The sequence below is a fragment of the Acomys minous genome (genome assembly GCF_964271855.1).
Source record: "Acomys minous genome assembly, chromosome: 14".
In the NCBI taxonomy this organism is placed as follows: Eukaryota; Metazoa; Chordata; class Mammalia; order Rodentia; family Muridae; genus Acomys; species Acomys minous.
In genome coordinates, this window is record NC_140496.1 from 33,132,868 (window position 1) to 33,145,112 (window position 12,245).

Here is a 12,245-nt window from a genome sequence, read left to right on the forward strand (position 1 = left end):
CCTTGCTTCCAGGAGGAAGAAGGGCAAGTGCCTGCTTGGGCCGTGTTCCAAAGTCCCAAGGCGTTGAAGGCGTGGTCACTGCACACCTAGGGAGGAGCAGGCAGCTGAGCAGCAGGAGCTGGAGTGGCTGGTCCTCCCTGGGGCAGGGTGAGAAGACAAAGGGGTTGAGTATAGGAGGACAGGCACAAGCGCTATGGAAATAAAAAGCTCTGCAGATCCGGAAAAGAACTGGCCCTGGGCTGGAAGCCTGGGCCAGGCCCACTGTGCTATTTCCGGTCTGCTCATGTCACTCAAGACTCACTAGCCAATCAGAGCCTTGAGGCAGAATAGTCAGCAGGAAAAGGAGGGGAGTTATTCTTGGTCCCGTGCTGCAGGTTCCACTCTGTAGCTGAGCTGGCTTTAATGCTTGGGTGTAATGTGCTGAGGGCAGCTGCTGTGTGCTGTGAGGGGAGCTCCCGCTAGCTCCGAAGCCGAGACATGGTGAGCACAGGGTCACTGCCCACAACCAGGAGGAGCAGGCAGCTGAGCAGTGGGAGCTGGTGTGGCGGGTCCTCCCTGGGGTGGTCCTAGTCACTCTTTGGACCCGACTGTGGCCTCTGAATGGGGACTGCTCATTGTGTTCTATTAGTTTGCATAGATTGAGGAGTCATTGTCATTGGGTCTATAGTCTTTATGTTAGCATGTGTACAGCCGGGCTGTACGCTGAAAAAGAGATCACGCCATGCGGCAGATCCATACTAGAATTTTTTTCAAATGGGAAAGGAATACAGAGACAGTCTTTGGAGACAACTAGAGAAGGAAATTGCTTGGGGAATTGGAGGAATTCCTTCTAGAAGTCTACTTAGCGCATGTGCAGAAAGTGTCTGACCATGTGCAGGTGTACAGGTGTGTGTGGAAGAGGTGGGAGTAAAATCCTTACAGATCTACCTCGGTCATGAGCAGAAAGTGCACACGCATGCACACAAGGTGTCCACGTGCTTTAAAAGACCTGAATCCTGCCTGCTAGTGCTGGCATGTTTCAGAAGACATGCTTCCTGGGCGGCTTTGTATTTTCCGTTTTCCCATGGTCATCAGTGCCTCTAGGGGTGGCTCCATTGCTGCCTTTTTACCAACACTGTAGTTCTTCTTTTTTCTTTTTCTTTCTTTTCTTTTTTCGAGACAGACTCCCTCTCTTCAACCCTGGCTGTCCTGGACTCACTTTGTAGACCAGACTGGCCTGGAGCTCACAGAGATCCTCCTGCCTCTGCCCCCCAGAGTGCTGGAATTGCAGGCATGCACCACCACACCCTGCACACTGCTATCTTCACCCTTTTTTCATTCTGTGGAGAGTTGTTCAGTTTCCATGAGTTTCTAAGCTTTCTCTTGTGTCTGTTGGTGATGGTGTGCCCCTTTAATCCTTCGTGATCTAATAGTTTGCAAGGGTCAGGACAACTTCTTTGTATCTGTTGAGACTTGTGCTGTGTTTGAGTATAATTAATTTTGGAGAAAGCTGCGTGAGTTGTTAAGAAGGGGGTATATTCTTTTGTGTTTGGGTGGAATGCTCTGTAAATATCAGTTTGGCTGTTTTAACTTTTAACATTGGTTACCTGGGTTAGTTCTCTGTTTTGTTTTGTTTTTTTCCTAAAGGACCAGTTTCTTGGTAAGAGAGAGATACTGAAGTCTCCCACTATTAGTGCATGAAGGTCTATGGTGATTTAAGCTGCACTTTCTTTTACAATGTTGGGTGCTCTGGTATTGGCGCATAGATGTTAAGAATGTAAAAGATATTGTGGTAGACTTTTCTTTGATGAATATACAGTGTCCTTCCCTATCCCTTGATGAATTTTTGTTTGAAGTGTATTTTTTAGATATTAACCTGGCCATAGCAGCTTGATTCTTAGGTCCATTTGCTCAGAGTCTCTTTTTGCCGCCCTTTGCCTTGAGGCGATGTCTGTCCTTGCTGTTGAACTGTATTTGTTGTAGGCAGTAGAAGAACGGATTCTGTTTTAGCCTTCATTCTGGTAGCTGGAGTCTTTTTATTGGTAAGTTGAAGTCGTGATATTGACAGATATCAATGAAAAATGATTATTAATCCCTAGTGTTTTGTTGGTGGTGGTGGTTGTGGGGTGTGTGTCTATGTGCATGGCCCAAGTGTATGTCATGTATGTACACCTTCTGTTCTTTTGGTTTTGCTTATGTGAGGTTATTTATGTCCTGTGTCTTCATGGGTGTAGTTAACCTCGAGTTGGATTTTTCCTTCTTGCACCTTGTGTAAAGCAATATTTGTAGATAAATTTTGTTAAAATTTGACTTTATCAGAGAATATCTTATTTTATCCATTTATGGTGATTGAAACTTTTCTTGTATAGTAATCCGGGTTGTCATCTGTAGTTTCTTAAAGCCTGCAGCACATGTGTCCAAGCCCTTCTGCTTTTAGAGTCTGCATTGAGAGACAGATGCAATTCTAGTAAGTCAGCCTGTATATATTACTTGGTTGTTGTGATTTAATTTCTGTTGCAGCTTTTCATATTCTGTCTCATGTCTAGTGTTTTTATTATTATATGGCAAGGGGACTTTCTTTTCTGCACCAATCTATTTGTTATTTTGCATACTTCTTGTACCTTGAGAGACATCTTCTTTAAGTTAGGAAATTTTTCTTTTCATGGATTTGTTGAAAATATTTTCTGGACCTCTGAGGTGGTATTCTTCTCCTTCCTCTATTCCAATTAGTCATCGTTTTGTTCCTCTCATAAGATCCCAGAGTCCCTGGATGCTTTGTGCTAGGAAACCTAGGTTTTATCCTTTTTTAATTTTTAATGATGTATCCATTTTTTCTATTGTATCATCAGTGTGAGATTCGTCTCTCCATATACAATCTGAGAGGGAATCCTGCCACTGTCCTTCCTTGTAGTCCTAAGACTTTCATTTCCAGGATTCCCCCATTTTCAGCTTTCTTTATTGTTTCTATTTCCATTTTTAGATTTTGAAGAGTTTTATGTCTTCATTCAAATGTTGTTTAGTGTATCTTGGCTTTATTCAAGGGGTTTATTGTGTTTCTCCAGTTGTTTGATTGTGTTATCCAGGATCTCTTCAAGGGATGTGTTAATTTCCTTTAAGGACATCTATGAAGGTCTTTTTCTTGTGCCTTCAGCTATGTTGGGATATTCAGGACCTGCTGTGATAGGATAGCTTGTCCTTGTTGGTGACATAATTCCTGGCTGTTATTGATTACACTCCTATGCTGGTATCTAGGCATCTGAGTTTGATGTGATTATTGGTGTAGGTGTTGATTTCTGGGTTTGTCTTGGAGAGGTGGGAGTATTGTTTCCGGGTTTCTGTTTGCTCCCTGGATATTCTGAGAGTGTCTTGGCTGAGTATTGGCCTTTTTACTGTCCTGCTTGGCTGCTGTGTTCATGGAGAATGCTTGCTGTTCTTAGATGCTGGGGAAAAGGAGTTCAGGGAGAAATGGCTTTAGGGATCCACAGGAGGTGTGGATGGGATGGGCTAGAGGAAGGTCCCTCTGGTGTCCAGTCTAGTGCTTGGTCAATTGTGAAAATCAAGGTCTGTGCTGAGGAGATAAGGTTGTAGATCTGTTGACAGCCTACCTGGGCTTTGGGCAATCATGGAATGTGATCCATCAGGAATGTGTCTGCCCAGATAGGGGCTTGGACACAGAGAGGAGGCAGTTGGGTATGGTCTGTGTTCTCTACAGGAGACATGGAAAGTGGGAGTAAGCTTTCCCTGGTATTCTGTACAGGGTGTGAGAATTGAGTCTGTGGTACCCAATTGTGGGATATCTTTGGAGCTAAGACCTGGTCTTCTGTCCTTCAGGGCTTGTGGTTGAACAGGGTGTGTGTGCCCATAGTTAGGGGCTCCGGCAAAGAAATGAGGTAGGAGGAGAAGGGCAGATGGTGATGGTTTGTGGTGATCACCGGAAGCATGGACAGGGGAAGAGGAAGATGCATCTCTAAGGGCAACCCTGAAGTAACTGGGTCTCAGGTACCAGAGAGTGGGGAAGATCTGGAGGCATCCCACCTAGTCCCATGCACAATGTCTTCATAGTGAGCCATCATGTGTTCAGGAATCAATTATTTACCACAATCAGCTCAGTCAGGGGCTTGTCACAGGAACAGGGTGGTAGGCTCTGACTCCAGATCCTTTTACTAACTAGACAAAGCATATCTAACTAACCTTTGATTGGTCCTGGCCAGGGGCAGCTGCATATGGAGCTAGGTGTCACACACAGGAGGACAGGTCATGAAGGTTTTTCTTGGCAAAATTCCAGAGGCCCCCAACAATCCAACATGATCTTTAGACATCTAGAACAACTGTGGAGGCTTTGATTTTTTTTTTTTTTGAGACAGGGTTTGAGCTGCATGTCACAGACAGAAGGAAAGGTCATAAATGTTTTTCTTGGCAAAATTCCAGAGGCCCCCAACAATCCAACATGATCTCCAGACATCTAGAACAACTGTGGAGGCTTTGATTTTTATTAATTAATTAATTAATTAATTAATTTATTTATTTATTTATTTTTGGTTTTTTGAGACAAGGTTTCTCTGTGTACCGTTTGCTGTCCTGGACTCTCCTTGTAGACCAGGCTGGCCTCGAACATACAGCAGTCCTCCTGCCTCTGCCTCCCGAGTGCTGGGATTAAAGGTGTGCTCCACCACGCCCAGCAAATATTTATTTATTTCTCTTTATTCCTCAGCCCTTAGAAATTTCATACATGGCAAACTTTTTCCCACAGAGAATGTTGAAACGGCATCTTGCTAAAGTCTTAAGAAAATAGAGTTTTTTGCTCTGACTATGAGAACCCAAGCAGAAACTGCAGGAAAGAAAGTTAAGACCTTGACACAACAGTACCTGTAGAAACATTTGTTAGAATATGCTGTGAGAGCCCTAGACGGGAGCTTGGATCATCCTGTTTTCAGATATTTTACGACAGAGGACCCCTTGGCAGTTAGCCTAGGCTTGGATAGCACAGCTGTTGGTCTGAGACTGGAAGTAGGTCAAGTGTTTCTTTCAATCATATTTAGTTCAAGGTATGATGATGCTTTGACGTTGGAAACACATTGGCTGTAGCCTGGGAAGATGTATGATTAAATTTTCCTGTGTGTTGTTAAAAAATAAAAATCAGGTCATGCTACCCTTTGTTTGAAAATTGATTGATTTTTTGTTATAGGTTACAGAACTTTTTTTGTATTTCCATGTTACTCTGTTGATTTTCGATCACCCTACTGAGTTTAAATGATGAGAAAAAATCATGATGTAATCTGTAACAACAAAATAATTGGACTTCATTTCAATAAAATTCTGGGGTTGGCCCAAGGAGAGGGCAAGCAAGTAAGAGACATGAGAGAGTAAGCTAGAGTGAGATGGGGAACAGCAAGAGAGGGGGATAGATAGGGAATGGCAAGAGGGATAGGTAGATGGAAAACAGCAAGAAAGAAGATAGTTAGCAGGACACAAAGCAAGGAGAGAGAAGTCAGACAGACAGCAAACGAGACAGAGATGGAGACAGATAGAGAGCCAAAAAAAAAAAAGTTCTCCTGGGCTTAAAGACCTTGAACTTCTACCGCTTATGGCTGAGTATTTCCTTTTCCTCTGTTCCTCACCATCTCAACAACTAGTTCCTCTAGCTTGTTGTTCAACCAATGGTTGGTTTTCCTTAATGAGCCCTTCAGCACCTGTTCAGTTTTCCCTGCTGCAGATCTACCTCTCTTTCCTCCTCTATGCAATTCCTGGGGTTGGTCTTGGGAGCAGGGGCTGGGGAATGTCTCTGGATTAACAAGGCCTCAGAGTGTGCTGAACATAAACATAGTTTGTGGTCAACCTGACCCGATACAGAGAATTCTCCCAGCACTGAAGGCACAAACACTTTTCCTAGAGTAGGAACATTATTTGTGATCAGTAGTTCTTGGTGAGCCTGACTTTGTCCAGGGGATTCTCCCAGACCAGGGTAGAGGTCTGTGTGCTAACAAGGAAGTCTAGCTGCTTGTCACAAAATGGAGTCTGACTGCTCTTGATGTGGTGTCTTCAGGTGAGCTTATTCAGCAGTAAAACTCAGGAAACATAGTTGGCCTAGGTTAACAAACAGAGGGAGGAAGCCTCACAATTGCATCTGGGGAATCAATGTTCCTTTGTACCTTCACTTATCTTTGTCTTCTGAAGATTTACTATATTATGTTATGAGTTCCTTGAGTTTTTGTTGGTTTAAAGAATATCTGTGGAGAAACAGTTTTAGTTTTCTCTTCTTGATCTTAGAGCCTCCCTTTGCTCTTTTTGTGGCACATCTATGTTTTCTAGTTTTTGCAATAATCAATGCTTGCTGGATTGGTAGTAAAATTGACATGGTTAACACATTTTTTGAGGTTTTAAAAAACATTCTGATATATTATTGCTGTGTGTCCTAATTAGGTTCATTTCAGAACATTTCAGTGTCTATAGTCATCAGCTGAGGGGGTGCCCTTACCAGAATTGCTGGTTGCTCTGTCAGTCAAGAATTGTATTGATTCACCAACACAATTGATGTGGCAAGGCTCTTCCAATGAGAATGGCAATGTCCCTAAGTAAGTGGGTGTGGGCTGGATAAGGGAGCTGGCTGAGCATGGGACAGAGGCGAAGCAAGAGAGAAAGCTAGGACGTCATGTTTGCCCATAGTTAATTACTTCATTACTTTTTGCATGAGTTTGTATCCTAAGCTCCCGAAACAATGGGCTGTGATTGGACAGAACCATCCAAAAAATTCGTTTGCTACCTGAGTTTCTTTAGGTTAGAAGATTCAATCACAGCAGCAGAGTAGCAAGTTATTTTAAAAAAAAAAGTGGTACACAAATAGTGATGTTGCTGCCGGACAGAACCTGGTGATGGTCTCTTTTGGAGGAATATGGAAAACATCAGGACTTGAGATGGCAAAGGCATAGAAATGTGTATACTGAGTTTAATCAGCTGTTCATGTAGGACGTGGACAATCAGGAGTGTTGAGAGTAATGCAGACAGAGGAAGTCCAGGCCAGAGGATTTCAGTAGAAAATAGACTCCATAATTCTGCAGCTTGTACTCATTTGTGTGATATTTTGGTCCAAAATCATTGTTAATGTTCTTCTGCCCTGAGAAAATGAGTAAGGCAGAATTTTTAAATAATGGACTGAATTCCTAGATGGAATATTGACTCTTTGGATGATTTTTACTAGTGGCTCATTAAGGACCACAATGTAAAAAAGTAACAAATCGTGTAGAAATAAACGCATGTCTGCGGTTTGTAGGGAAAGAACAGCAGTAGGTAGTATCAGATGCAGTCCAATGCTGAAAATGAAGCAGGAACTTTCAAGGAGATGGTCACCATTCCAGGGCAGGCCCTTGCTCTGGATTGGAAGCCTAAGAAGATGCCCTAAGGGTGACACTTGATCCTCTGACATCTTGAATTAAGGGAAGGGTAGACCAAGTTATTTCTAGTCCCAGGTAGGAACTTCCTACAAAACCTGCTTTAACTGTGGTCCAAACAAGGTATGAGCCATCCCAATATAGAAGCCAGATTTACAGCACCACCCACCCATGCTATACTGTTCCTGGAAGGAAGAGGCTTCTTTCTCTGTGGTTTCAGTTCAGCACTATTCCTGCTGTGTATTTCCAGAGTCATAGCCCCAGTGAGGAGACTGTGAGAGTTCATTGCCTGAAGGCATAAGGATAAGAAAGCCTGGGTTGTGTTTGGAGACCTCAAGATATTGAGTTAACTGAGCCATGAGAAGTCAGCCATGGATAGATGCATGTAGGGAGTGGACATAACCAATCTGAGAGATGTATGACAAGTTTCAGAGATAGGGACATCTTTGAGACTGAAGCCACATGTCTGTGAGACAGAGATAGACGATTTCTGCTTTGCCTTCTATCATGGTTTCTCGCCTTGGTCCTATCTTCCCTCACTCAGCACACATTCCTCTCTTTGGAATGGGAAGGGCTATCCTATGCCAGTGAAGATTAGAAAGTTGTAGCTTGTTTTCTGAATTGACAAGATGTGGCCATCAAGAGATTGTCTTGAGAGTCAGAAGAGACTTTGGACATTTGAACAGTGTCCAGGATGTTGCAGACTATTAGGATCATTGAAGTTGACTAAATGCATTTTCATCATGGGATGACCATGAGCCCAAGGTGACAAGAGTCAGATGGAATAAAAACACAAACACTCCCAGAAAGGATGATGTCTTTGCACACTTGTTTGTGATATGAGGCTTTTGGGAAGAGTTTATGGAGGTTATTGTAGTCGGACCGTCTCTAGATTCCTTATTGGGGATGTGACTTGAGTGTCTGTGGACTCAACCCACTTCCTGTCTTCCTGTCTACTGTGTTGAGGTTGAAACTGATCAGTCAGTTTCCTTTTCAAGCCATCACCATTCATTGTACACTGTATTCCAAAATGACATAAAATACAGTAGATGCAATTGCTGCTCAGTGCTAAGCTATTTTTCTAGCTGAATATTGTTGTAATGATAGTTTGTTGTTGTTGTTGTTGTTTTTCAAGATAAAGTTTCTCTATATATAGACCTGGCAAGCCTCCAGCTTAGAGGTCCCCCTGACTCTCTCCAGAGTGCTGGGATTAGATGTAGGCCAACTTTGCTGGCTTTTGGTTTCTTTTCATGTATATTAGTAGGTGATGTGCCTGGAACGTAGGGTCTTGTACTTGTGAAGCATATGCTGTTTGATGACCTTCATCCACATGTTGTATATTGAAATTTGGCAGATTATTTATATTCTCTTTCTCAGGATGGCATGTATTCCCGACATTAATACACCCTGAGCCTTTTGAGTTGTATATTGCAGGTGTGTGGCATTCTTCCTACATGTTGTGTTTGTCTTGAATTTTTTGATGAATGTGAGTCTTTGCCTATGAGCATGAATATGAACTGTAGGCTTTGATCTTTTTAAAGCCTGATTTATTGTGGAGGGATGGCTCAGTGGTTAAGAGCACCACCTGCTCTTCTAAAAATGCCGTGTGAAATTTACAGCCCCACAGGGTGGCTCACAATTGTCTGTAATGTGATGTAATGCTCTCTTCTGTCCTGCAGGTGTACATGCAGGCAGAACACTGTATTCATAATAATAAATTAATAATTTTTTAAAAGCCTCCTTTATTTGGGGCCCATTGATGCCTCTATCACCCTTTCAACGCAGCAACTTACATTAGGAGAGAAAGGGCTGATAGGGACTATGGAGGTCACCTTCTTACACTCAGTTCCTTGGAGGGAGGTTCCACTCTTTGTTATCAGGATTCCAGCTGATGCCTTAAACATAAAACCCAGAGTTCAGCAAACGTGAGTGCAATGGCAACAGCAGAAGCCTGGAAGGGTTCTCAGGACTGTATCTCTAAGAGCATCTCAAAGCAAGAGCAACTCTGAGCAGCCAGGCAATATAAAGCGATGCAAAAGGGATTGATCTTTCATATTTGGACTATATTTACTGTCCGATAGACCATACAGGATGTTCTTCATATGGCAAAAAACATTTCCCCACATGAGGCAGTTCTTTTTCTAACAGACAAACAGCAAACACCCTCACACAAGGTAGTTTCTCATCCCACACTTGGAATCAAAACAACAATATGTTTACAGTGCACCCCATGTGTGCCTGGACTTCACAGTAGTCAGTAGGTGGCCTCACAACTCGTGAACTTGGAATACTGGGTAGTTGTGAGCAGCCATGTAAGTACTGGCCATTGAACCTAATTATTTGCAAGATCATCAAGATCTCTGAACTGCTGAGACATCTCTCCTGCCCCTGTTACTCATTTAAGACCAACCCTTGCACCTAGGTGTGGTGGAGCACACCTTTAATCCCATCGCTCAAGGAGGCAGAGGCAGGTGGATTGCTGTGAGTTTTAGGCCATCCTGGTCTAATAAGGAAAAAGACAGTCAAGGCTACACAGAAAATACCTGTCTTTAAAAAAACCAAAGGGAAAAAACAGAAAGAACAAAAATGAAATCAACATTTATATTGCTAATGTTTTCTTCTTGTTGTGTTTGGGGTGGAAGCCAAGAAAACTCACTTTAGATAGAGCAACTGAAAATGAAACCGTTATTTCCTGAGCACAGGGAGGCAGCCACATTGGGATCTTAACTGCATCCTTGAACAGGGACTGTACAATATTTTTAAATGATGGAAGCAAAAAGGTGAAGGAAGAGGAGCCAGAACATTGGCCAATCGTATTTTGACTCAAAGGTTGAGAGGGGAAGTTTCCATCAATCAGGATAGGAGTGGCCTCTGGACCTGGGAACATGAACCTGATTGGCCCTGCCAACAAGATGGAGAAGTTGTCCTTGAGTACCAGGCTTGGTCAGGATGTAGGCAGAAGCTATAGTAGGGAGGGAACACATGGGAAGGGAAGTGAGCTTTCTCTTCAAGGCTGTATTCACAATGCAGCAATTTTTATCTTAAGTGTTTGGGCCTAGAAACGTTTTTCTTGTAACTAGGGGGACTCTACAGTAGGGGGGTTCCAACAGAATGAGGGCGGCATGGAGATGCTCTAGGCCCCTCATCCTTATAGTTAGAGTCTGAAAACAAGAATGATAGTACTGAGAATTAGTTTCTTTGCCTGGTTTCCAAAAATCTGCCCATGTGTAACATGCATTTCCTGTTAGTACGATCTTACCAATGTTACAGTTTAAGCTGGGTACTTCAGGATTCTGTAAGATGAAAACAGAACTAGAGTGAGTGTGCAATTCTTTGTAGGAACTTCAGTAAAGTCCTCTGGGGTCTTTCTGTTTTGTTCCTTGATTTTTGTAGAGGAGTCAAGGTCTTAATAACTACCTCTGTGTGTCCCTGAACTCATGGCATAGACCAGTCTGTCATCCAACTCAATGAGCTGCACCTGCCTCTGCCTCCTGAGCACTCTTATTAAAGGGATGAGCCAGTACAACCAGCTAGTCCTTTTTTCTTTTCTTTTCTTTTTTTTTGTCATCAGTAATATTTCATGCAGTTTCCCTGATGTGGGCTCAGTATGGTTGATGATTCTCATGTCTGTCTCTGTCTCTGTCTCTCTCTTTCTCTCTCTCTAACTCTCTCTCTTTCCTTAGGTGTTAATTGCCTTTCTCTTAAAAGGCTATATCCTATGCAAAGAGTTCAGGAAGGATAGAGGAGAATTGTATTCACTTTCCTAGGTGACCTAAGTCACCTAATGTGACTTGGTGATTACTTTCGAACTTCTGTGTCACAAAATAAGTGTAAGATGCCCAGAATTATATGAATTATGTCAGTGAATAACATATTTATAGTATTGTCACTATCGTGCTTCCTGTTGTACACATGTATGGGACATTTTAGGGTGCAGTGAACTTGGATGATGTGCATGTGAACTTCACTCGGGAAGAGTGGGCTTTGCTGGATCCTTCCCAGAAGAATCTCTACAAAGATGTGATGCTGGACACCTATTGGAATCTCAACACTACAGGTAAGACTATGACACAAATTTTATTTCAAATTTTAAAATACAAGGCAACTGTTTCTTTAGTATTGGTGCTGTTTTGTAATTTGAATTGAAACTGAGGAGGGATGAGGTGATTAGATCAGGCATGGTTCTAAGATTCACTGAAGATAGTATCATAAGTTTGGCCTAATTTCCAAAGAGATATCATATATTTTCTGTTACCTTGTTTTAGGATACAATTGGGAAGCCCACACTATTGAAGAACATTGTCTAATATCTAGAAGATACGAAAGGTAATTCTCATGTGCAAGCTGATATCAATATGCCTCCCAAAAAAATTTGACATGTCCTGCATATTTTAAAGGAAAGTACTGCTTTATATGTATTGGGGATGAATACATTCTCACAAAACCATATCCCTCAGTGTCTTATTTTGCTTTGTTTTTGTTTGGTTTTTGGTTTTTTTGAGACAGGGTTCCTCTGTGTAGCCTTGGCTGTCGTGGACTCACTTTGTAGACCAGGCTGGCCTCGAACTCACAGCGATCCCCCTGCCTCTGCCTCCTGAGTGCTGGGATTAAAGGCATGTGCCACCATGCCCGGCTATATTGTTTTGCTTTTTGAGACAGGATTTCTTTGTGTAACCTTGACTATCCTAGACTCACTTTGTAGACCAAGCTAGCCTGGAACTCACAGCACTCTGCCTGCCTCTGCCTCCCGAGGGCTGGGATTAAAGGTGTGTGCCACCACACCTGGCTCCCTTAGTGTCATAGCGTATTATACGTGTAGCATGTATCTCAATGTGCACAGAAGGTACACCTATGGGAGAAGTGATAAGTATATGTTCAAAA

General features: G+C 42.6%; 1 protein-coding gene across 1 annotated transcript in view; it reads left to right on the forward strand.

Annotated features, from left to right (window-relative positions):
• LOC311583103 (uncharacterized protein) overlaps positions 1 to 12,245 on the forward strand; it is a gene marked incomplete at its 3' end in the record, with an annotated part of 49,590 nt that overhangs the window by 29,989 nt on the left and 7,356 nt on the right. The window contains exons 2-3 of the mRNA XM_084756423.1: positions 11,295 to 11,421; positions 11,630 to 11,690. Of these exons, the coding sequence (XP_084612549.1) occupies positions 11,295 to 11,421; positions 11,630 to 11,690 (188 nt within the window). The remainder of the gene's footprint in view (positions 1 to 11,294; positions 11,422 to 11,629; positions 11,691 to 12,245) is intronic.